The sequence below is a fragment of the Bos taurus genome, chromosome 19 (genome assembly GCF_002263795.3).
Source record: "Bos taurus isolate L1 Dominette 01449 registration number 42190680 breed Hereford chromosome 19, ARS-UCD2.0, whole genome shotgun sequence".
NCBI lineage: Eukaryota > Metazoa > Chordata > Mammalia > Artiodactyla > Bovidae > Bos > Bos taurus.
The window spans coordinates 12,020,620-12,048,090 of NC_037346.1; the positions used below are offsets into that span (position 1 = coordinate 12,020,620).

General features: G+C 37.9%; 1 protein-coding gene across 10 annotated transcripts in view; it reads right to left on the minus strand.

Annotated features, from left to right (window-relative positions):
* Window positions 1–27,471, minus strand: part of BCAS3 (BCAS3 microtubule associated cell migration factor) — a 586,592-nt gene that overhangs the window by 320,908 nt on the left and 238,213 nt on the right. For 8 of the 10 annotated variants that reach the window (XM_059878411.1, XM_024980621.2, XM_059878409.1 and 5 more), the window contains exons 16-18: window positions 22,985–23,135; window positions 11,145–11,189; window positions 1,577–1,701 (exon numbers count right to left, since the gene is read on the minus strand). In XM_059878411.1, coding sequence (XP_059734394.1) covers window positions 1,577–1,701; window positions 11,145–11,189; window positions 22,985–23,135 — 321 coding nt within the window. The remainder of the gene's footprint in view (window positions 1–1,576; window positions 1,702–11,144; window positions 11,190–22,984; window positions 23,136–27,471) is intronic. The other 2 variants (XM_024980624.2, XM_059878412.1) reach the window with 1 other exon arrangement.

Consider the following 27,471-nt stretch of genomic DNA (forward strand, 5'->3'; position numbering starts at 1 on the left):
ATATTTTTAAATCTTTAAGCAATTTATTTCAAGAATGACATAAATATATTCAAAATTTTAGTATGCTGAAACAATATTATACAATCTTTTGCATTTGCTTACAGTGTAGTAATTTGTCCCACAACACGCAAAATGAATACCAGGTGAGAGAGGGAAGGACTGACAGAAAAGGAACCCTGGAAGGACTAAGATTTAGTTATATCAGAGGTACCAACTCAACTGCATGAGAGACTCCATCTGCCTAAATCAGCCTAACTTCTCACACACTCCCTCTCAGAAAAGTTTCTCCTTTAAATCTCTGGATTAAAAAAAACAAACAAATGAAAAACAGGAGCAAATCCTCCTCCCTCAAAGCTTCTTCCCTCATTCCTCTCAGTGGGCTCACTGGCCCCCACAGTAAATGAAGAGCAGTCATGCTTTGAGGTCAGGTGCTGAATATGGATCTAATCAAATGACTTTATAACAAGTACACATGTCCTCATTACCAAGACAGGTTTAGTCCTCTATCTTGGGTTTTACAGTAAACCTAGGAGCACATAAAATCCCTCATGAGTGCTGGGCAGGTCACCTTATCTCTTTGCCAAAAGACTCAATTACAGCTGATTGGAGAACATGGCTAATGACCAGTCCGTGGGACACAAAGGAGCAGCAAGTTAAAAGGGTAATTAGAACAGAAGGGAGAAGCGTTTGAAATGGAGCTTCACAGAGGGCTTTACCTAGTAACAAAGTCATTTCGATAGCATCATTAAAGCAAAGGAGGTAACAAAAAAAATAAAGATGGGATAAGAAAATGGAAGGCTGGCCTACTCCACAGTATCCTCCCCCACTTAGGTAAAGAGCCTGCTGTGTCTGGGATCCTATTTCCAAGGAAAGGCCACTGAAAGGCGATAACGAGGGAAAGAGCTGATGTCTGACTGCCAGTATTAAGCGTCAAGGAGAGCCGTTTTGCCAAGAACAATACAGCCTGTGGAACTCATCAGAAGAGTGCTTCGCTAACAATTTAGTTTCTGACCTACTTCAATAGAATCACAATAATAAGAGGAAATTTTTAACTTTCAAAATGAAACACTTGGTCCAGGAAAGTAGACACTCTTTTCTACATAAGAACAATAAGGGATCATATACGGTATTTCTGTAAGCTGATTCTGGTGGTCAAAGAAGGGATTTAAATAAACAACACCATATAAGTTCAAAGGGACACTGGTTACCATAAAAGATGATCCTTATTTCTGAGTGGGAGCCTGTTTTTATATCTTAATTTATAACATGGCAGAGCTGTTGTTGATTATTCTTAGAGAATAACTAAGAGAATAACTTAGAGAACTTTGAGAGCACCTGTATATTGTCACCAGCAAAACAAAATAAAAACACTCAGTGGGCAATTTATTTTACATTTATAGTGAGAGGACAGCCTTTCCTGTGGATGAGACTTGAGTAGTTGAGGAAAGACAATGCTAACAGAGTGGGGGCAAAATTCTATTATTGGGCTGAAGCTTATTCAAAGAGAGCGGCTATGAGTTTTCTTCAAGAAACACAAATTACATATGGTAAGTTTAACTTCAGTAAAAACACATACCTTTTTCTCTTTTCAGACCTGCATTATTTGCAAACCATGATCGGGATGTCCCAAACGTTGCTGCCACACAAAATTCTCCGCCCATTGATTTGCTTGGTGAAATTTGTGGAGGTGGTTTAACTTTGCTTAAAAGATAAAATGATAGAAAAAAATTACCAAGATGAAATCACAGTCCTCAAGATAATGACATATTTCCCTTAAAATTCTGCCCCATGTAGACATGCATTTTGCCTTAAGGAGAACTGTGATCGGCAGCAAAACTAGTTCAAAGTTTCAGGGTATTATCAGAACAGCAACTTAAAAGACCAAGAAGAACCGATTTCTTTCTGAAGAATGTGCTGCCAAAATCCAAGTCAACTTACTTGAAGTGGATAATATTTCCCTGGATATTTCAAAGTGGAACAATAAAACCAGCATAAACCTCTCATAATAATAGGATAGCTTATCATTTCATATTAAATATAAAACGTGAGGCTGACAATACAGTTGAATGGAGACATCATGTATGAAAACACGAGACGATACAGAATGGAACCCTGACAATGCTCGCAGCCGCATGCGATGTATGGTTAGACAATATCTGGAGAGGAGATCTACCGATCTGATGCAGTTATAATCACTGATCTTCCTATTTCGTACTTTTTCTTCATGGATTTGTGAAAATGATAGGTCTATTTTTGTTCTGTTTCTTCTAATATTTAAGAATACAATAAGTAACTTCTGCTACTTCACGTAACTACTGTAAAAAAAGTACAAGCTTCCCCCTTTGCTTTCCCCAAATCAGCTTCTAGTACAATCAACTTCTGATAACAACCTATTGTCTTCTTTCAATCCTGTATCTCTTCTCTATGTCAAAGTCTGCCCCCAGAGTTCCTTAGCAATTTCGCCAGGGACCTTATAAACTCTGCTAGACAGTCTCCAATGTCAAATGACATTATTTCTACTTTCCTTTGCTCATTATCCTTTATCTCTTTGTCTTTTAATGAAGGTTAGATGGAGAAAGATTGGGTTTTGAGGGTCAGGTAAAAACATGAATCTGAATCCCAGGTGCAAAAGCACCTGTGTGAATTTCGTTTAAGTTACTTAACCTCTCTGACCTCACACAACCAATATATAAAATAGAAAGATCATAATGCCTACCTCATAGGGTTATTATAAGGATTACCATATTACATGTGTTCTCAAAGTGTGGACCCTGGCACTGAGAAGTTCTTAGACATGCAAATAATCTTCAAGCCATGGCCCACTCTGACAATTGGTTTTAACAAACCCTCCAGGAGATTCTGGCAACCGCTCAGGTTTAAGAACCACTGATTTTGTAACATGCAGAAAGCGCTCAGGGCAGTGCCTTCCCATATCTTAGTTCTTAATGCTAATTATCTCTTAATAGCACACAGTCTTCAACTAAGTTTTTAAAAGATCAGACTTCAGTTCGGTAATCTCAGTTTCCAAGTGTTATGACACCTGAAATAGTCTCTCACATATCTGATTTCCTGAGCCCTCTGTTTTGATGTCTTCCTGGTAGGGAAAGCAAAATGTCTGGCTCAGAAGCCATTCTGCTTGGTCCTTTTGGTGTGTGCCTCTGACAAAATCCATACAATGCACCTTGTCATATATGACAAGGCCTCTTCTTTCCAACATTAACATTTTCTAAACACTCCAAGTTATTACCCATAAAAATCACATCCATGCCTAAAACACCGAAGACTTCCACTGACAGGGCATAAAACAATAGCTTCGTGTGTGTGTCAAGATTCTGTGATAAAATGAATGTTTCTACCAACAATTTCATATCTCTGCTGCATGTGCCACAGCTGCAATGTTGTTATTCAGTCGCTCAGTCACGTTCAACTCTTTGTGATCCCATGGACTGCAGCACACCAGGCTTCTCCTTCACTATCTCCTGGAGTTTGCTCAAATTCACGTCCACTGAGTTGGTGATACTACATAACCACCTCATGGTCTGCCACCCTTTTCTCCTTTAGCCTTCAATCTTTCCCAGCACAGGATCTTTTCCAATGAGTTAGCTCTTCACATCAGGTAGTCAAAATACTGGAGCTTCAGTTTCAGCATCAGTCCTTCCATGAGTACTCAGGGTTGATTTCCTTTAGGACTAACTGATCTGATCTCCCTGCAATCCAAGGGACTCTCAAGAGTCTCTTCCAGCACCACAATTTGAAAGCATCAATTCTTTGGTGCTCAGCCTTCTTTATGGTCTAACTCTCATATCCACACATGATTACTGGAAAAACCGTAACTTTAACTACATGGACCTTTGTCAGCAAAGGATGCCTCTGCTTTTTAATACGCTGCCTAGGTTTGTCATAGCTTTTCCTCCAAGGAGCAAGTATGGCTGCAGTCACCACCTGCAGTGATTCTGGAGCCCCAAAAAATAAAATCTGTCACTGCTTCCACTTTTTCCCCATCTATTTGCCATGAATTGATGGGACTGAATGCTCTGATCTTAGTTTTTTGAAAGCTGAGTTTTAAGCCTACTTTTTCACTCTCCGCTTTTACCCTCACCAAGCAGCACCTGAGCTCCTCGGAGCTTTAGTTCCTCTTCGCTTTCCGCCATCAGGTAGTATCATCTGCATATCAAAGGCTGGCAATCTTGATTCCAGTTTGTGATTTATCCAGCCTGGCATTTTGCATGACGTACTTAACGTGCATGTAAGTTAAATAAGCAAGGTGACAGTGTACAGCCTTGATGTAGTTTTCCAATTCTGAACCAGCCCATTGTTCCATGTCCAGTTCTAACTGTTGCTTCTTGACCTGCATACAGGCCTTTCAGGAGGCAGGTAAGGTGGTTTGGTATTCCCAACTCTTTAAGAATTTTCCCCAGTTTGTTGTGATCCACACACTCAAAGGCTTTGATGTCGTCAATGAAGAAGTAGATGTTTCCTGAACTCTCTTGCTTTTTCTATGATCCAACGATGTTCGCAATTTGATCTCTGGTTCCTCTGCCTTTCCTAAATCCAGCTTACACATCTGGAAGTTCTCGGTTCACATACTGTAGAAGCCTGATCTTGAAGGATTTTGAGCATTACCTTGCTAGCATGTGAAATGAGCACAAGTATATGGTAGTTTGAACATTCTTTGGCATTGGCCTTCTTTGGGACTGGAATGAAAACTGACCTTCTTCCAGACCTGTGGCCACTGCTGAGTTTTCAAAATTTGCTGGTATGTTGAGTGCAGCACTTTAACAGCAACATCTTTTAGGATTTTAAATAGCTCAGCGGGAATTCCATCATCTCCACCAGCTTTGTTCATAGTAATGCTTCTTAAGGCCCTCTTGACATTACACTCCAGAATGTGAGTGACCACACCATCATGGTTATCCAGGTCATTAAGACCTTTTTTGTACAGTTCTTCTGTGTATCCCTCCCTGCCAGCTCTTCTGCTTCTGTTAGGTCTTACTGTTTCCGTTTTTTGTTGCGCTCATCTTTGCATGAACTGTTCCTTTGGTATCTTCAATTTTCTTGAAGTGACCTCTAGTCTTTCCCATTCCATCATTTTCCTCTATTTCTTTGCACTGTTCACTTAAGAAGGCTTTCTTGTCTCTCCTTGCTCTTCTCTGGAACTCTACATTCAGTTCAGTATTTCTTTCCCTTTCACCTCTGGCTTTCGTTTCTCTTTTCCCAGCTATTCATGAGGTTCCTTCGTAGTCTTTATTTCCATTGTGTGTGTGCTCAGTAATGACCAATTCTTTGCAACCCCATGGACTTGGATTTTCCCAGCAAGAATACTGGGGTGGGTTGCCATTTCCTCCTCCAGGGGATCTTCCTGACCCAGGGATCAAACCCACGTCTCCTCTGTCTCCTGCATTGACAGGTGGATTCTTTACCACTGAGCCCTTGTTTCTGTTATTGAACTGCTATCAGGGAACTCTAAGTTCCTGTAACTATTAATAGCATCTTTTAACTTCCATTGGTTAGTTTCTGGAGGCTGGAAGGCTGAGGAGAGAGGGGGAAAAATATTCCAGAATTTTTTTGAAAGGTGTTTCTACTGTATGACTTATTTTTTACTAGAATCACCATCAAGGAGCAATGACAGTACAAAATATACAAATTCAAAGTTCTTTGCAAATTCCTGAGTTATTTTTGTTTTTGTTGTTTAAATCATGTGGTAAGCAACAAGACTGAAGCTGACACTCCAATACTTTGGCCACCTGAAGTGAAGAACTGACTCATTTGAAAACACCCTGATGCTGGGAAAGATTGAAGGCGGGAGGAGAAGGGGATGACAGAAGATGAGATGGTTGGATGGCATCACCGACTCAATGGACACCGGAGTTTGAGTAAACTCCGGGAGTTGGTGATGGACAGGGAGGCGTGCTGCAATCCATGGGGTCACAAAGAGTTGGAAATGACTGTGCGACTGAACTGGACTGAACTGAAGCAACAAGACAGAAAACAAGTAGCATGCCACTTCTTAAGAGAGTCTATGGTGCATCTAAGCTATGTATGCTAAATAGATTTTAAAAGTTGCTACTGGGCCAGTTGGCTACCTTTGTAATATAATAATCAATTTAGTCTTTAGTCAAGCAAATATATATTTTGTATGTTTACTGGCTTACAGTCTAATTATTCAATGTCAAAAGCTGAAGTCTCAGACTTCTTTAATGTTACACATAACTCAGTTTCTGAACACACGACTAAAATGCATCAATATAGTACCATTTTACATAAACTCATTATTTCCTGCAGAGAATAAGTACCTTATGTTAAAAATATTCTTAAAATTATGAAAAAATTATCATTTTTATTCTTATATTTCATCATTTCTTCTTATTCTTCTGATAGGGCCTTCATACATCACATTAGTAAAAGTTGGTGTTTAATATTAAAAGTTTTTATCCCTGAAAATAACTTGCCACCTCCTGCATGACACAAGGCAATGTATTGGGTACTCAGCATATCTGGTGAACATGGTCATAACAAGTTAGTCCTATCATCAGTCTACCTTTGGAATGATTATGGTATTTAAGCAAAATAGAAATTTTAAATACGTGCAGTATATGTGTACAAGATTTTCAGAAAAATAGAAAAGAGACATAATCTAAAGAAAATATTATTATTAATAAAGTATTTTCTATATGAAATGTCCAAAGGAAGAAAATTTAATATTTATTCAATTTCCCCTTTATCCTAAAATTTTAAAAGACCAAGACCAGGTGGAATATTGGGTGGAAGCAGAATTGAACTTTTCCCAATGACCCAGAATATTTCTATTGCAAAATTACCTTTTGTTGGCAGAAAGATAAAATATTGAAAAATGATACATATGTGAAAAGAATAAAAGAGAAAAGTGCTAGCCTTCTAACTCATGCTGATTTATAGATTGGTGTTCCAACCATTTTAGAAAAGCACTCCAATATTAGCCTTCTTTTCTTTCTTCTCAATATCTATCTCCCTTTATTCTATTATAAGACATTTGCAAGTTTAAAACAAATGCCTCTCACTGTTTAACTAATTTACTCAATTATGAGTTGATAGAAAAAAAATTATGTGTATACGAGGGTCCAGAAATTCAATTGTGTCATCATTACAAATGAATACAAAACATCCTGATAGAGCTGGTGGACTCCTATCCATTAATGACTCCTGCACTATACTCTCCTGTGCCATAAATAATTCCAAGGTCAAAAATTAAAAGAAAAATTTGCCTTCACTTGTGAGCAAAACATAATGGACTACAGAATGAATTCAACCTTCACCATATCAGAAAGCATCACATTTACAAAACTTATTAAGAGACAACATAATCAAAACTAATATAAATATATGATTAAAAAACAACAACAAATAAGGTGCTAAATTGAAACTGAGGATTTTAATATTTCGTCATTTCTTCTGGGAGACCTAACCATCTAACCATAGAATGAGAATCATTTTTAATGCCATCAGATGTTCTAGGGACATTAACATGATGACATCTTTAAAAATATTTACAAAGACTATTGAAGTTACCCATTGGCTCCTTCTGTATTATGTAATTCAGTCAGATAAACATATTAAATTTCTCCGCTTGTTTTTTGCTCTACACTCTAACCACAGACAGACCAAAAAAAAAAAAGCAAGACTCTAATGATATAGGCTTTAAAATTATAGCAAAATTATGTGCATCTGGATAATTTTCTATGTTCTGTAAAATAGGATATGAGTGGTGAATCTGTGGATGGCATGAAAAGCAACAATGAGGTCTGCAGCCTTGTTTAGGACACAAGCGTGGAAAAGGGCTCAGCTGAGAGAGAAGCACCATTTCTTTCATTCCCTAAATCACAAGGGGACAGTCAATACTTTAGTTCAAATCTTAGACAATATTTATATAAGAATTACAAGTGGTGTTATACCTTGTGTTAAAGAGAAAAAGCTCTTCTTTATATTCCTCACTGTGATTAGCCTTTCAAAAGGAATTTAGAAGTTTCCCTCATTCTCAGCTTTATTTTCTAAAATAGAAACTAAGAAGGAAAATGAAAGTACTGTATTTTTTAAAAAGATACTAACCAGGTATCTAAAAGTATTCTATCACAAATTCTTTTTAAAGGTCTCAGAGATTTTCTTTGAACCCGGCAGATAAGATTCTCCTCTCCATATAATCTTTTCTTCTGAAAATGAATTTATATTTTTTTCAATAGTGTCAGAATAACTAGATTAGTTTAAATTAACTATTTATAAACATATTGAAAACGTGGCACTAATTAAAACTTTAAATATAATTTGATACGTAAGTTTTAACTCTTCTTTAAAATTACCCTTATATACTATAAAGATATATTCAAATGAACTACCTTTTGTCTATACTGTTCTGCATATATTTTTTCTTTCACTAAGAAATTCAAAAACTAGGAAAGTTTACTAGATGCAGATTAGGAACTCCATAACAACTTGTTACTTATTTGTAATATTGAAAGCAAAATTCATTTTTAAAATTTCACTGTATTTCTCTTAAATTTTCTGCATTTAAAAAGTGTACCATGTGTGTGATTCTTTTACATCATTTATACCATCATTTAAATTCCAAAATCCTAGAAAATACATAATCTTCAGAATGTATAAAATGGCTAAAGTGTTGAAGTTGGTCTGCATAGTTAACTTTCTAACAAGCTTATTTGGTTGTCAAAGGAAAAGAAATTATTATAAACTGACTCATCTGAAGCCACATGCATTTAACAATTAAAACAGTTTATCAAAGAGTGGAGAAATGAGCAGAAATCATGATTGATCAAAAGCAAAATCTCAGCTAAATATAAATGTTTCAACTGAAAAATAATAAAAATTTGTATGAAATTTATATAACATTTTAAGAGGAACTATAAAAGTTTCATATTCTTCCAAAATACAAATCCTACCCTATACTGAAAGTCCTAAAAACGTGATGAAATAAAGAGATAATTTTATTTAACATAATATTTATTCTAAAACAGTAAATAAAAACATTCTCAGGTTGAATGCTAAACAACATGGAAAAATAGTAAAAACTCTTAAAACAAAGAAGCTTTTTATAAACAACATGGAAGAAGTTGTCAAATTTATATTCATTTTGCTGCCTTAATTTGAGGTTTCATTAAGATCTTAATGGGAAAAACATGCACCACCAGTAAAGAGACGTATTTTAAAGGAGGATCTTTTAGGCTAGTACAAGTGACTAAAAACGAGTTTCTTGCTAGCTAACGATGGCATCAAACAAACCACAAAGCAGTCTTCTAAAAGACAGGCAATGATTTAAAAGTCTACTATATTTCATATATCCCTTTCTTTAATCTGGCTCTTTTAATCTTGTTTCAACCTCAAATCATTTCTGGTTGACAAGTGCTTTTGCTTAAATTTGAGGAGCACATAAGCTGTTGAAGGCATGGGCTTTTCTTATTTCACATACAACATTTGTCATTCCATCTTTACGTCTATGCTAAAACTTCAAACTTTATTAACATACTAAAACTCCTTTCTTTGTACTTAAAATGAGAAATTTATCCCGAGATGGAATTCAATTCTAAATTGAGTCTACAAAGAAAACTTGTCATATGTTGAATCTGGCATTTAAAACTCCACTGTTTGCTACAAGCTCCTCAGTAAGATCCAAGTATCTTATTGTTTTTGGAAGAAAATCTAGTTAACACAAGAATGAAGATTGACTTTCAGGGAATTTTTACTCATGTATACCCTGAATTTGCTTATCACAGTTTCACAATCTGTGTACTAACTTTGATACCACATTCTAAAGAGGAAATCTTTACGATGATTTATCACCCTACTCTAATGCAATAATGAAATTTTCAGATGTTCCTATTAGCGTATGAACACTGAAATTAGTTTGTGTCAAATTATTTAAGTTTCTTTTTGTCCAAGAGGAAAAAAGACTGTAAGACTTTTCCCTAGGACCATAAGACAGTATAAACAAGTCTCAGAAGCAGTTATGAGAATTGAACATACATGTATTCTGACTAAATTTATAAAATTGATATAAATTAACCAAAATGTCTCTTGGGCTCACTCATTCCTAGAACCAAAACAAAACAACAAAACCATGATCTAACTTAAAAAAGTTTCTTCTCTAAAATGGAATTTCCCCCTTAAACCAGAAAATAAATCATAGCATGACAGGTAACATTTACTGAGCTCTTATTATGTGCCAGGCACTGCTCTAAGTAATTTATACGCTAGTTCATTTAATCCTCATAATGAACCTATAAGGTAGGTACTACTGGTAACTCTTAACAGAGATAAGGAAACCAAGATATAGACTGGCTTTAGAAAAGTACCCAAGATCATACAGGTAGTAAGTGTGTGACCTGGAACGTAAGACCTAGACAGTCTGATTCTGGAACTCTGACTCTTAACTATCTTGTTAAACATATTACACCAAGCTCTAAACACATTCTATTGCACATCTTTGCATGAAAGTATGAAATATACTGTTTCTTTTCTATGATCATCATGCTAAGACTGACAAAGTTATATTTTATGCACTCTTATATAAGAATGTAAACGAGTTATAGTGGGTAGGTGCTAATAACTCAAAATAATACGTTATTTAGGAATTTAGGAGTGTGTACGTAAAACCCAAATTTCCCCATGTAGCTCCTTAACTACCTAAACTATTCAAAACAGAACTGACTCTTTTGCCTTTCGTACCAAATAAAATGCAGTAAAAATTTATAGGGTATTTTTAGTATAACTTAAATATATTTATATTTCAAAATAAATCATGTCTTCAGAAGTTCAGCATGTCATATAGGGAGTTTCTATCTTCTATCACTATAATACTAAAAGCTTTAAATGTGGGTGTTGGCCATGTCTTATATACCAGCATTATTATGAGAGAATTCTTCTCCTTTCTTTTTTTAAAAATATTATTCTATGATTTTTTAATATGAATTTTCAAGAAATGAAATGAAACCAAGGAAACGAATCTTTTCAGGCGTCAATACCAACATCTACCAATGACTCAGGAATTCGGTGCATCTATCTGTGATCAGGCCATGCAATTGAAAACAAAGTACAAAACAGAGTTACTTTCGGAGAGTACAGCAAATGAATTAGGCATGCGGGACCGAACTGAGACTCACCATGGAGCTTTTATGGAAAAACACCCCGCTCCAAACAGATAAGGCCTTCATGGAAAAGGGGGGAAAATGCACAAAAAATATTAGAGGAAAATTCATTTAATATTAACAAATACATGTTGATCACACTGTTAAAGAGTATGGATTAAATGGCTAAAAAAATTAGTAATCTTTTGCAATTCTGCTGTCAATACTAACAAGTCTGACATAACCATTGAACAGAAGGATGTGTGGTAACAAGTCCCTTCATTTTCATAAGGTTACAGATTTCAAAATGCTCTGTTTCTCCCCCTTTTCTGGAGCACCCCTGTAGGGTTCCTAAGGTAAAATAAAATTTACTTCAGAGGCCCTTTAAAACAAAGTACAAATTAAATGGAATAACTGGACGGAGAAAAGAGTGGAACCAGTAGCAACACATGTGTGGTTGTGCGACACGAAATGTTTAACACTAGTGAAAGAGGACTCGATAAAAATTTGATAGGCGTTGTTGCCGTTCACCAGTTGTCTCAGAGCCACAGAAAGTATGTATTTTCTAAGCTGCTTAATTACAGTAAGTTGTACTGCATACTGCTGGTCAAAGGAACTAACACTAAATACAAGTCTGTGGTATGATTTACTTCCATTTTAGGGTCACATTCCAGGAAATCAGCATTTCTCTTAATAATGACAGAAGAGGTTAGCTTCCTCTATCTGGCCTATACTGGGCTAGGTTGGAATACAGGAAACTAAAGCCACAATTGCTTGTTTTAAATATAGCTGGGGATACAAAGGCAGACTTCCATGTTACACATATTTCTTCTTAATATTCTGTTCATAGCATTTAAGACATGCTATGCATACTTGCACAAAAAGAAGACTGACTTAATTATATCCAGAACAAAATACTGTTGTTGCATCTAACATTTGGAAGGAAGACATAACAAACTGAGAAAGAAAGAGCACTGCATAACTTGGTAATTCTCTCCTTCAACTTTGGTGCCAAGAACATTAAAACAGAAAACTCATGCTAATTAGCATCAATCTCCCAGCGAAGTGGACACACAACACTGAGTACAGTTCTGAGGACTGAAGTACAGAAGATATGAAAAAGAGAACAAAAAAGCAAGAAACTATTAATATTAGAAGAAACTGTGAGTTGGAAGACAGAGATATTAGAAAACTTTAGAGATGATTCAAATGCAAAGCAAAGAAATCTCTCCCACAGTTAATGATAAGACCACAACCAGAGATATGATTTCACCACTCACATCTAAAACTATGCATTTCAAAATTGTTTTGACTGTGACCCACGGAAATATGCAGTTGGCCCTCCATATCCAGAAGGCCCATACTCACAACCAGCCATAGATCAAAAATATTCAGAAAAAAAAATTCCAGAAAGTTCCAAAAGGTAAAACTTGGTATGCACCAGCAACTATTTACAACTTAGAAAAGACTTAAAGTATATGCATAGATGTGTGTGCTACTGCTGCTACTAAGTCGCTTCAGTCACGTCTGACTCTGTGCGATCCCATAGATGGCAGCCCACCAGGCTCCCCCATCCCTGGGATTCTCCAGGCAAGAACACTGGAGTGGGTTTCCATTTCTTTCTCCAATGCATGAAAGTGGAAAGTGAAAGTGAAGGTGCTCAGTCGTGTCCGACTCTTTGCGACCCCATGGACTGCAGCCTACCAGGCTCCTCCGTCCATGGGATTTTCCAGGCAAGAGTACTGGAGTGGGGTGCCACTGCCTTCTCCTATAGATGTGTGTAGGTTATGCAAATACTAGGCCATTTCATATAAGGAACTTGACCATCCATAGATTTCAGTACGGGGTGGGAACCGATCCCCTTCAGATACTGAGGGATAAATGTACTAAAGTATAAGCTCATATGTACCTGAACACAACAAACTGAAATAATTTAATGAATGTGGGGGGTTGTGTTTGTGATCAATTTTACTTTTTCCATTTCAATGTTTTGTAGACATTAATGCTGGGATTTAGTTTCAGTGACGATTAATTCATATTATGACAAGGTAGGTAGGTCTGGGTGGGACCTTCAATTCTCTATTTCTAACAAGCTCCTAGATAATATAAGGTTGTTAAGTTTGAAGAACAAGGAGCAAGATGACATTTTATTATATTCTATTTCACTAATGAAAAAAAAGTTAGCCATGATTCCCCTGTCCATTGATTTCATGATTCACTGATTACATCAGAAACAAAATGTTAATGGAACTCATCTTGTATTTTGACCAACACCAATTTAAATAACTGTGACCATGTGAAGACACCAATCTCTCAGTGGCACTGTGATGCCATGAAATAATGATCAGAAAACGGAAGGTTCAAAACATTTCCACATGCCCACAAGTGAAAGTGAAAGTTGCTCAGTCGTGTCCAACTCTGTCACTCCACGGACTATACAGTCCATGGAATTCTCCAGGCCAGAATACTGGAGTGGGTAGCCTTTCCCTTCTCCAGGGGATCTTCCTAACTCAGAGATCTTCCGAACCCAGGTCTGCTGCATTGCAGGCAGATTCTTTACCAGCTGAGCCACAAGGGAAGCCCAAGAATACCAGAGTGTGTAGCCCATCCCTCCTCCAGTGGATCTTCCCGATCCAGGAATCGAACTGGGGTCTCCTGCATTGCAGGTGGATTCTTTACCAGCTGAGCCACAAGGGAAGCCCAAGAATACCAGAGTGTGTAGCCCATCCCTCCTCCAGTGGATCTTCCCGATCCAGGAATCGAACTGGGGTCTCCTGCATTGCAGGTGGATTCTTTACCAACTGAGTGATGAGGGAAGCCCCTAAGATACTGCCTAAATAAGAAGTTATTGTTGACACATACTACCCAACTTCTTTTCATTTTCTTCGTTAGGCACACCCCTGAATTAATCAAACAGTCCAAACAATTCTGACAGAAGCCTTTGTGATCTGGAATGTCTGGGCATGAGTTGCTCTTTCCCATACATTGTATAGAAGCTGGATAAGTCTCCCATCTCATTCCAAATATCAGAATAAAGGGTTCCCATTGGAACCTGGTTATCCATTTTAAATACAGCAGTGTATACAGGTCCACCCCAAACTCCCTAACTATGCCTGCTCAATGTTAAGAGGCAGCCTGGAAGGGAGGGGAGTTTGGGGGAAAATCGATACATGTATATGTATGGCTAAGTGCTTTTGCTGTCCACCTGAAACTATCACAACATTGTTAATCAGCTATACTCCAATATTGGAGAAGGCAATGGCACCCCACTTCAGTACTCTTGCCTGGAAAATCCCATGGACGGAGGAGCCTGGTAGGCTGCAGTCCATGGGGTCGCTAAGAGTCGGACACGACTGAGCGACTTTACTTTCACTTTTCACTCTCATGCACTGGAGAAAGAATTGGCAACCCACTCCAGTGTTCTTGCCTGGAGAATCCCAGGGACGGGGGAGCCTGGTGGGCTGCCGTCTATGGGGTTGCACAGAGTCGGACACGACTGAAGCGACTTAGCAGCAGCAGCAGCATACTCCGATATAAAATAAAAAGTTAAAAAAAAAAAAAAACCAAACATCAGAATAATGCTGATTCATTGCAAATAATTTGCAAGTTTTATCTTGGTCCTTTATGCCTTAAATGGCTTCTGAGTGACCCCCAAAACCAAATAAACAAAAATGAAACGAAACTTTAAGTTTCTACAGTTCAAAAGACCAGCTTATGTCCCACCTACAGAACCAGTAAATACTTTTTACCAAGTTTAAATTTCCTTATGTATAAAAAGTAACATTAGCCGAACAAATTAAACACTTAAAAAAAAAAAACTGCTAGATTCTCCTTCCGAGGCAATAGCAGCATGTTACCAACAAGAAGATTTCCACAACTTCACAATCCCCAAACGCACTGTTAACTCTCACTCTCTAGACACTGCAGTGAGCAGGCATGCAGTGAACAGCAGCATGGTCAAGCTTAAACACAACACGGCTCTCACTGTTCACAGTGTAATTCAGCTGGATGCATTAGAAGTCATCCTTCTTTGGCCAAAGAAGAATCTAGAGACTGGCCCAGCTCAAGGAGAAGACAGGGGAAGGGGGAAACAGGTGAGGCCTCCTTTCTGGCATGATCCCAGTCTATACTCACCCACTTCTTAGCTGCTCCTACAAACGGGATCTCCGCCACATACATGGAAAAGAAGACCCATAAACACCAAAGAATTAGAGTGACTGATGTGATCACTGACTTGGTATGGGGAGTGTCAGCTGTTCTTTTGAAATGTGCCCGCCTCATCTTTTCTCAGTAGTGAAAGAATGAAAATAAAAAGTCACAAAGGCCAAGTCCATGATCCAGCTGTCTTCACCTATGGCTTTCCCCTCCAAAATCCCGCAGCTGTAGTTTTACAAGGGGTGGTTTGAAGGAGGAAAACAGCACGTGAGGCAGAGTGTATGCTGAATTAAAATGGTCTGCATTAACAAATGCAACTCCAATTATCATATTCAGGTGTTAAGAATGTGTATATTTCCAAACACTAATAAGTTTCAGCAGGCTGAGCAATCCATATAAAACTATCCACTTAGTCATGATTATGTCCTGCTGAAGCTGAATTCTGATTGGAAAACATCAGGGTTGGCCAAGAGACTACAAATCAGAAATACCAGTCCAGCATTAACTGACACTGACACTGGTTCTCAAAGTGTTTCTTCTGGAGATTCTCAGAAGACAAGAAAGAATTGTGCTATATATCAAATCACTGTGTGCCTGCGTGCTAAGTCACTTCAATTGTGTCCAATTCTTTTTGACCCTATGGACTGTAGCCCGCCAGGCTCCTCTGTCCATGGGAGTCTCCAGGCAAGAATACTGGAGTGGGTTGCTGTGCCCTCCTCCAGGGGATCTTCCCAACCCAGGGATCGAACCCATGTCTTTTATGTCCCCGGAACTGGCAGGTGGGTTTCTTTACCACTAGTGCTACCTGGGAGGTCCCATATCAAATCATTAATACTATGCAACTCTTTAAACTCTGATTCATTTTTTTTAAAGGCCACACAGTCCACATAAGCTTTGGTCTTCCTAGTTGAAAATAAGACTAATAAAAAGACTGTTCAAATGTTAAGAGGAAAATAAAATCAGATTTTATTTGAACATGGTAAAACTCTTTATAACCTGACTCTGCTGCTAAAAGGCAGTAATAATAATTAGATTTCACCATCTTCAGAGTTAAAGAATAGTTGGCATCTAAAAAACAGCAAAGAAAGGAGAGGGTGGGATGAATTGAGAGAGAAGCAGTGACATATACACTACCATGTGTAAAAGAGACAACTAGTGGGAACTTGCTATACAACACAGGGAGCTCAGCTTGGTGCTCTGTGCTCTGTGACGACCTAGACAGGTGGGATGGGGGGAGTGGAAGGGAGACTCAAGAGAGAGGGGAGATAGATAGATATATCTCCCCATATATATATGTATACTTATAGCTGATTGACACTGTTGTACAACAGAAACTAACACAACAATGTAAAGCAATTATTCTCCAATTAAAAACAAACAAAAAATTCTGAAAGTTCCACTTTCCAACTAATCATGTCCTATGAGAATTCAAGCACTGTCACTTAACAGACATAAGAATGAGCCCATATAAATATTAAACATACTGAACAGAGAAAGGGCTGTACAACACTATCTGTAAAATAGTAAAGAAAAGCCATATAGTCTTAACACCACATTCCAGGAACCCCAATGACTGTGCTACACCCTACACCCCCTCGTGTTAAACAGTAACTTTGATGGACTCACATTCCCCATGTGCATACAAGCAAGTTAGTCCTCATATCATTTTCAAGTATTACTCTAAATTTTTCATTAATTTAACTACTAAAGAGACCTATGGCACTACTGGCTCTCAAATTATTGTTCTGAAGGCAAATTCAAGCTGAAATATCCAGGTGAATTTTCTAATCTGAGATATATTCAACATGCAAATTTAAACTACAAGCTCAAGATTTTCATCAGAAAAAAACTCTCTTGTTCAATTTCCGCCAGATGTGGCAGAAGAGAGACTAGAATAGCACACACAGATTTCCAAATTTCCATAGAAAATAATGCTTGCTGACTTGTAATACATTATACAGGAGACGTAATCTCCTCCCTATTCCCACTCCCCAAAATTAACAGATTTATGGTAAAAGGGAACAAAGTATGGAATGGCTTAAGTACTCTACTGACTTAGTACAAAAACTGGAAACTCAAACTGTGCATGTATATTGCACATGTAGAAATATCCATCCTAATGAAAATATACATTGCTAGTTATTTTATATCTGGAATGAAACATTTATAGCTTAGTTATCAAGAAATAATACATAGATAAGACAGGACTAGGAAGTGGAGAATTACCATCTGGACTACAAGGAGATCAAACCAGTCAATCCTAAAGGAAATCAACCCTGAATGTTCATTGGAAGGACTGATACTGATGCTGAAGTTCCATTACTTTGGCCACCTGATGCAAAGAGCCAACTCATTGGAACACATCCTGATGCTGGGAAAAACTGAACGCAACAGGAGAAGAGGGCGCCAGAGAATCAGATGGTTAAACAGCATGACCAACTCAGTGGATACAAGTTTGAGCAAACTCTGGGAGATAGTCAAGGACAGGGGAGCCTGGCGTGTTGCAGTCCACTGGGTCACAGAGTTGACCATCACTCTTTTTGTGTGGGACACAACTTAGTGACTGAAAAACCACCACCACTGTAACTGGTGGGGGGGGGGGTGGCGGGGTGTCTTTTTCCAAATCTTTCCCATTTAATTCTTCAGACTTCACCTATAAGATCTGAGGCTTAGGTCAAAGTGTCTAAATAAGCCAAGGCAGACCAAAGTGAATTAGAAAGAGGAACAAACCTTCCTCAAGGACTGTATGCCAATGTCAGTTATTCACTTAGCAAACTCTGATGGCAGATTTGGTCTACAGATTTCAACTAGAGATAATCAAATAAATGCTATTAAATGCTTCCATTTCTAAAGAAGAACAATCATCTATGTTTCCTAAATGGAGCTCCTGTGAAGCACTGGCCTAGGGAACAGCAATGAATGAGGCTTAGAAAGTACTTAATAGAGCACCTGTTGGAAACTCATACACTGTAAGGCTGACAGGTTACAATCCATACACACAAATATACCTCGGATGACGAAATTCACGTAGGCACACTGGAAATAGCAGAACCAAGATAAGAAGATGGAGCTTCAGACTCCTAAGATGATATTCTTTCACTATATTCCCTAGGCTACCTCTCCAGAGTCAGGCCCAAGGTTCCTAATACCTAGCTCAAACTGTTCACAAAAAAATGAATACATACAAACATGGTGGAGAGAGGAAGTAGCAGGAAGCTGCTCGATTTAAGAAAACCAGTGAAAGACAAAAAATCGTATCAGGTTACTTCACTAAACATGTCAGCTAGTGAAGGGCAAGAAGTAACTTCATTCCCAATTTCTATATTTTTTATTCCCATGAAATTACTAAGACCACTTTAAAAAAATGTATTTGTTTATTTATTTGGCTGTGCAGGGTCTAGTTGAGGCATCTGAGATCTTCGATCTTGGTTGCAGAACGCAGGATCTTTAGTTGTGGGTTGTGAACTCTTGGTTGCAGCATGTGGGATTTAGTTCCCTAACTAGGGATCCAACCCAGGCCCCTGCACTGGGAATGTGGAGTCTTAGCCACTGGACTACCAGGGAAATCTCTCTGACCACTTTTTGAAATGTCCTGTTCCCTGCTTGTGCCCACAAAATGATGTATGTGTCAATAATTTTAGATTTAATGTATGTAAAATTAAGCATACTGATGAAAAATTGTCTATTTAGTAAGTTTTTACATAGAAAGCATTTAAAAAAACCCTTCATCACGTATTTGATCCATTAATTCAGTCAAACATCTATGAGCTATTGCTTCGTTCCTACTACAAAAAATTTACACTCCAAAACAAGGAGCGATCCCTTGGCACCCACTTTCACTTTTAAAAGATGAGACCTATGCTGATTTACACATGATAAAAACAGGATGGAGGCCTTTCCAATCCTCTAGTCTTAGACTGGAAGAAATGGGTTTTGTTTGAATGAGCGGCTATTAAACCGAATAATTCCTAGCACATCTTCCGCCTTCATCAGCGTATACCGCAGTTGGGCTGAGCAACAGCTGTTGCCAAAACAGGCCTTATTTCCTCCCAGTGCTGCTTCAAGGTACAGAACATGAAGGTGTAAATACATCTGTCTTCTGCCATTTGCAGTTCTACTGGCCTTGCAAATGTCTTTGAGTAAGACAGATGGTCCCTGACACTGCACAGGCTTTCAGGGATGTATCTTTCTATAAATAAGGGGGCAGATGTGAAGCGTGGTAAGCACACGTCTATCCCCTGAAGGTTTGGGTTGAGGTTTCCATCTAAATTTGGTTATTTAAATATAGGATCCTAAGCAATCCTTGGAAATCTCTATGCTAGAATGTATTTTTTAATATTTATTTTATGCAATTATGGCAAATATCTAGGACATGGAATATACATTTGTAACTAGATATAATATTAGGTGTATTGGAATTTAATGCCTATAAATGAGTCAGCTCTGTGTTCTCTTTCTACATAATTAATGTCAAATATATCTATAAGCTTTATTTTTTAAATGCTAGAAAACGCATTTCATTGAAGCAAAGTTAGAGTAAATTAGGATTTCCACAATGACCTGGAAAATTAAAAGACTATTTGCTCATCACTCTGGTGACCTTAATGTGGTAATCAAAATCCTCAGGAAACACAATAAAACTTGATGGAAATAATGCAAGTGAGCTAACTGCAGCTTAAGAATTGCTGCTGCTGCTAAGTCACTTCAGTCGTGTCTGACTCTGTGCGACCCCATAGACAGCAGCCCACCAGGCTCCCCCGTCCCTGGGATTCTCCAGGCAAGAGTACTGGAGTGGGGTGCCACTGCCTTCTCTGGCTTAAGAACTGGTCACAGTAAAAAAAAAAAAAAAAAAAAATTAAATAAAAATGAAATTAATGTAAATCATAAACTCTAACGGGAGAAATCTAATGATTCAAACCATTAGATGTGCTTTGGGATGTGCTTCAAATCACCTTATGTCAAAAATGGAAATTCAAGGACTAGCTTACTCTCCCAAAACAAGTACTACTTTTGGTTAGTCAAAATACATGTATGTCAATGAAAATGCTAAGTGTTGAGACAGTAAAACCACAAACTACACTCTGAAAATTCTATGACCAAACAGTACTGTAAGAATTATACAGACAAGGGCAGGGAAGCCTGGCATGCTGCAGTCCATGGGGTCGCAAAGAGTCGGACATGACTTAAAAGACTGAACAACAAAGAATTATAAGTAATGTCACAATAGCAATTTCTGAATACAGTCAACAAACCCTTCAGAAAATGGTTTAAGAGTATTAGGTCTTATAATCTAGCAGTGACCTGCATAAGTTATGAATACTATCATCAAAGTGTTTTTTGTCATGGTAATCTGTGTTAATAGGAAGAGGAAAAAAGAATAGTAGGAGGGGAGGGGGAAAAAAAGAGTGGATGGGGTAACTTACGGAGCACTAAAACTCTGCCACAAGTAAAGAATTCATTATAGACAACAGGCATATGGAAGAAAAAACCTAATAAAATGAGTTTTTGGTGGATGTGTATGTATGTGAGTGCATGTGTATGGAGTGAGAAAAGATAAATAAGGCAAATTCATTAAACTGTTAACATTTGGAAAATCTGGGCATGCAGCAATTCCCTTTTTTATTAAAATAATTGATTTATCTTAATTGGAAGATAATTTCTTTACAATATTGTGGTGGTTTTTGCCATACATCAACATGAATCACCCTCGGTTGCATATGTGTCCCTTCAACCTGATTCTCCCTCCCACATCCCTCCCCAGGAATTCCTTTTACGGGTTTAATAACATTTTTTTCCCCAGTAAATCTAAATGAATCTCTATCAAAATTTTGGAAATTAAAAGGCAAGTACTCATTATGGGACAAATATTAATTTTTCTCTCTAAACACTATAAGAAAGGACATGCTAAAAAGAATTTTAAAATTTGGCAAAAATAAAAGGGTTTAAGAACTGAGATAAAAGCCCAGCAAAAAATATGATACATGTACCTTAAACTAATATTAATTTCAAAGCACACAATTAAAATTCCTATCACTTAATTCATTAATAATTATTAAATTATCTAGGATACAAGGAACATAATACACATGCTCTAAAAAATCTAAGAACTATAATCAAGTTTTTAAAAAGAAAAGGAAACATAAAAGTTATCTAAGTTCATACAGTATGGTACCTTAGGAAGAGACTAGATAATAAATAGTTTCTACCCATCTAAGGACACACAGAAAGAATAGCAAGAGAGAGAGTAAAAGACGTGTGATGGAGTTTATCTTTATCATGGAAAGTTTCAAATATATGCAAAAGTAAACTCACTTTCTAAGTGCGTATTAGTCACTCAGTCATAACCAACTCTATGAGTCCCAACGGACCAACTCTATGAGACCCCCTCGAGCCCACCAGGCTTCTCTGTCCATGGAATTCTCCAGGCAAGAATATTGGAGTGGGTAGCCATTCCCTTCTCCAGGGGATCTTCCTAACCCAGGGATCAAACTTGGGTCTCCTGTACTGCAGGTGGATTCTTTACCATCTGAGCCACCAGGGAAGCCCCCAGAAAACTCATTTGCTAATCCTCCCCACAAATAGTTTGAATTAAATTCCAACATCACACAATTTCAGGCACAGAACTTTAGTCACCATCTTAGAAATAAAATTAAAATCATGAGGAACAATTTTGAGTGTTCTTTCACTTATATTCAGGAAAGACAGACCAAAAAAGTTACAATTATATACTGACGTCTGTGAATGAAAAAATACTAAGATTATGATTCAAGATTTAGTCTCATTTTTGTTTGATTCTATATCCCAGAAATGTATCATTATCCAAAGAAAAAAGCCAGCTATCTGTAAATTTAAGTTCGTAACCCCTTTACTATTCGTAGTCACTCTTATTTATTTTAAAATAAAGAAACTAAAAGAGGAAAGGGAAGGAAAAATTCTACTTAAGCTACTACTGAAGGGTTAAAAAGCTGAAATCAAGTTTTAAAAATATAGCCAAATGATTTGTATCACAAGATGTCAGATTTTGGAGCTAGGTTTGCTGTTTCCCAGCTTCTTTTTTTTCCCCCCTTAATATACCACAAACTCAATTTCTACATTCAAAATAGGATCACTTTATAGGAAAACACCACTCCACTAGTCAGAGGGTCAATTTCAGTGTCACAGTGAAATCTGGAGCTCAAAGGCCTGGTCCTTGAGAATGAGTATTTCTTCTTACAAAAGTATCTCATGTCAGCACTTTACCACCTAGCACAACAATGACAACAGATTATTATATGTAAGTGGTACCTCAATATAGATGCTTTTTCAAAGTATCAGAAGCACGGTTGTCATATTAAGTTCTCTCTCCTTAGTCAAAATTCGGGGGCCATTATAAATCCAAATCATGTCCACAAAATCAAGAAAATGAAACTGTACTACTTTCGGACAAAGCCACAAGGCAGGAACTACAAGATTGAGGAGATGGATCTGGTTTTCATTAGCCAATACGAGTTCCCACAACTTGTCGCTGCTTTGTTTTTCTCTATGAGCGTGTGTGTACATGCTTGTGCATGAACGTGTTTGCGCACGTTCTATACTTTGGACTTAATCAGCTGACATTAAGCCTCATGTGGGCTGGGAATAAAGAACATAATCAAAACCACCCAAAGAAAAAGTATGCTTTATTTTTATGTATTTAATCCTCTAAAATAGCTATTTAAAAAGTATCAAGCCTGAGGCCTTACCCTGTTCGTTTGGTGATGGTACCAAGTGTCATTGGCTGCTTGATTTGGGCGAGAGGCATCAACACCATCAGGCTGGGAAGAGGAGAGAGTCGAGGGTTGCCAGGGTTGTTGTTGGCAAAATTATTGTAGGAGTCTTGGCTGTTGAGCTTCCCTATAAAGAGAAAAAAGAAAGAAAAGCATCACCAAGAGAAGTTTCCTTCTCTGACAGGATTTACACTGGCTCCACTAATCTTTTAAGAAAATTATCAAAGGCAGACATGATTCTAAAAGAATCAAGACTCTATGGAAGGGGGGAAAAAAAAGGACTCTGGTAATACCAAACATGACTTGACTATGAACAGAGACTATAGTCTTTGAGGATGGAGGCTTGGAGGATACAGAATTGGATAGATGTTAAATGGTTATACAAATAATTGGTATAAAACTGAATCTTGTGGTGTTACAAAGAAATATAAGATAGTAAGAGAAAAAAAAATGAAAAGGTCTAAATTAGTCTAAAGGAAGCATGGAACGTTTCCTTAAACAAGCTAGGGAGTCAGAGGGGAAGAATATTCCAGCCATGGCAACCTACAAAGCCTCCAGAGGGCAGAAGAAACATGAGACATAAGGATGTATATCCACAGAGAATACCATGAGAGACACAGGATGAAACTGATCAAAATCAACAAGCAAAAACATTGCCTGCCTCCCAAAATGTACCACTACCCACCATAAAATTAAAAATTATGAATCAACCCTTTATTTTATGACCACGTTAATATAAAAAAATAAAAAGAATAAGAACTATGGCTCACTAACAACCAGGAAAAACAAACTGAAATAAAATCTGATCTGCATAGAGAGACATTACTCTCATCTCACCAATAAGCAAAACTCCTCTTAGGTACTTACCTTTTCTCCCATTCCATGGCTTTGCATTTTCCAGAATGTTCTATAAATGATGTACCACACTGAGTCTTACCCCTTTCACTTGTCAGTAAGCATCTGAGATTCAATCACTCTACATTTTCCTACAGGTATCAATTCCTTCCTTTTTATTTCCGAATATAATCTCATTGTATGGAAGTACTCACAGTTTGTTTATCCAGTCATTGGCAAAAGGACATTTGTTTCCAGCTTTGGTTATTACAAATAAAGCTGCCATAAACATTTCTGCACAAGTTTTTGTATGAATGTAAGCTTTATTACATTCAAAGGAGAAAAGGAAAGATATACCCATTTGAATGCAGAGTTCCAAAGAATAGCAAGGAGAGATAAGAAAGCCTTCCTCAGCGATCAGTGCACAAAGAAATAGAGGGAAACAACAGAATGGGAAAGACTAGAGATCTCTTCAACAAAATAAGAGATACCAAGGGAACATTTCATGCAAAGATGGGCACAATAAAGGACAGAAATGGTATGGACCTAACAGAAGCAGAAGATATTAAGAAGAGGTGGCAAGAATACACACAAGAACTGTACAAAGAAGATCTTCACGACCCAGATAATCACCTAGAGCCAGACATCCCGGAATGTGAAGTCAAGTGGGCCTTAGGAGGCAGCACTAAGAACAAAGCTAGTGGAAGTGATGGAATTCCAGCTATTTCAAATCCTGAAAGATGATGGTGTGAAAGTGCTGCACTCAATATGCCAGCAAATCTGGAAAACTCAGCAGTGGCCACAGGAATGGAAAAGGTCAGTTTTCATTTCAATCCCTAAGAAAGGCAATGCCAAAGAATGCTCAAACTACCGCACAATTGCACTCATCTCACACACTAGTAAAGTAATGCTCAAAATTCTCCAAGCCAGGCTTCAACAATACATGAACTGTGAACTTCCAGATGTTCAAGCTGGTTTTAAAAAAGGCAGAGGAAACAGAGATCAAACTGCCAACATCTGCTAGATCATCAAAGAAGCAAAAGAGTTCCAGAAAAACATCTATTTCTGCTTTATTGACTATGCCAAAGCCTTTTACTGTGTGCATCACAATAAACTGTGGAAAATTCTGAAAGAGATGGGAATACCAGATCACCTGACCTGCCTCTTGAGAAACCTATGTGCAGATCAGGAAGCAACAGTTAGACCTGGACATGGAACAACAGACAGGTTCCAAATAGGAAAAGGAGTACATCAAGGCTGTATATTGTCACCCTACTTATTTAACTTACATGCAGAGTACATCATGAGAAACACTGGGCTGGATGAAGCACAAGCTGGAATCAAGATTGCTGGGAGAAATATCAATAACCTCAGATACGCAGATGACACCACCCTTATGGCAGAAAGTGAAGAAGAACTAAAGAGCCTCTTGACGAAAGTGAAAGAGGAGAGTGAAAAAGTTGGCTTAAAGCTCAATATTCAGAAAACAAAGACCATGGCATCCGGGCTCATCACTTCATGGCAAACAGATGGAGAAACAGTGGAAACAGTGGCAGACTTTATTTTAGGGAGCTCCAAAATCACTGCAGATGGTGACTGCGCCATGAAATAAAAAGACGCTTGGTCCTTGGAAGAAAAGTTATGTCCAATCTAGACAGCATATTAAAAAGCAGAGACATTACTCTACCAACAAAGGTCCATCTAGTCAAGGCTATGGTTTTTCCAGTAGTCACGGATGGATGTGATAGCTGGACTATAAAGAAAGCTAAGCACTGAAGAACTGATGCTTTTGAACTGTGGTGTTGGAGAAGCCTCTTGAGAGTCCCTTAGACTGCAAGGCGATCAAACAAGTCAATACTAAAGGAAATCAGTCCTGAATGTTCATTGGAAGGACTGATGTTGAAGCTGAAACTCCAATCCTTAGGCCACGTGATGCAAAGAGCAGACTCGTTTGAAAAGACCCTGATGCTGGGAAAGATTGAAGGTGAGAGGAGAAGGGGACGACAGAGAATGAAATGACTGGATGGCATCAGTGACTCAATGGACATGAGCCTGAGTAAACTCCAGCAGTTGATGATGGATAGGGAGGCCTGGCGTGCTGCAGTCCATGGGGTTGCAAAGAGTAGGAGACGACTGAACTGAAGTTTTTAAAAATATGTATCTAGGAATGGAGTTGCTGATCATAGTACATGAATGTTTACATGGAGATAATAATTTTATGTTTAAGGTGATGAGAAAATGCAAAACACTTTGACAAAGGAGATGATCCATTCACATTCCCACCAGCAAAATCCGACACTTCCAGTTCTTCTGTATCCACAGTAGAATTTGGTGTTGTCACTCATTTTGATTTCAGCTATTCTGGTCAAATATGCAGCTGCTGCTACTGAGTCGCTTCAGTCATGTCCGACTCTGTGTGACCCCATAGACGGCAGCCCACCAGGCTCCCCCGTCCCTGGGATTCTCCAGGCAAGAACACTGGAGTGGGGTGCCATTTCCTTCTCCAATGCAGGAAAGTGAAAAGTGAAAGTGAAGGCACTCAGTCATGTCTAACTCTTCAAGACCCCATGGACTGCAGCCCACCAGGCTCCTCTGTCCATGGGATTTTCCAGGCAAGAGTACTGGAGTGGGGTGCCATTGCCTTCTCCAGGCCAAATATGGGTGTTGGCCAAATATGGGCTGATCAGGTTGCTGTTGTTTTGGTTCATGAACTTATCTGTCATCCATTTATTTTCTTTGGTAAAATACCTATGTAAAGCTTTTGCCAGTTTAAAAAACTGGGTTAATATTTTTGCTGAAATATAATTCACACACCAGAAGATTGATCCTTTTGAAGTATACAGTTCTATGGTATTTGGTATATTCTACAGAATGATGCTAGGATCGCTATCTAATTTCAGAACATTTTCATCACCCAAAAAAGAAAGTCCATACCCTTAGCGGTCACTCTTCTTTTTCCCTACCCATCAGCTTTTGATACAGGAATCTGTCCAGTTTCTGTAGATTTGTCTGTTCTGGATAATTCATATAAATGGAACCATACAGTGTGGCCTTTTGTGAGTGCTTTTTTCAATTATGTTTTCAGTGTTTATCCACATGTTGTACCATGTGTCAACAGTTCATTCCTTTTAATGGCTGAATAATATTGCACTGTATGGATATACCACACTTATACCAGCTGACGAATATTTGGGTTGTTTTAACAGGCTACTATGAATAACGCTTCTATGAACATTAGTACATAGGTATTTATGTGGACTTGGGCTTCCAATTTTCTAGGGTTCATATGACTAGGAGTGGAACAGTTAGGTCTATATTTAACCTTTTGAGGAACTGATAAACTGTGGCTACACCAGTGTATGAGGGCCCCAAATTTTCCACATCCTCAACACCACTTGTTATGGTCTATCATTTTTATTTTATCCATCCTAGTGGGTGTGAAGAGGTATCTCATTGTAGTTTTGATGTGCGTTTTTTAAATATCTTTTTCATGTGCATTTTAGTTAATTTATACACCTTCTTGGAGAAATGTCTATTCAAAACATTTGCCCAAAATTGAGTTGTCATTTTATTGTTCAGTCATAAATAAGAGTTAAGCATATGCTCAGAATGTAAATCCCTTAGCAAAA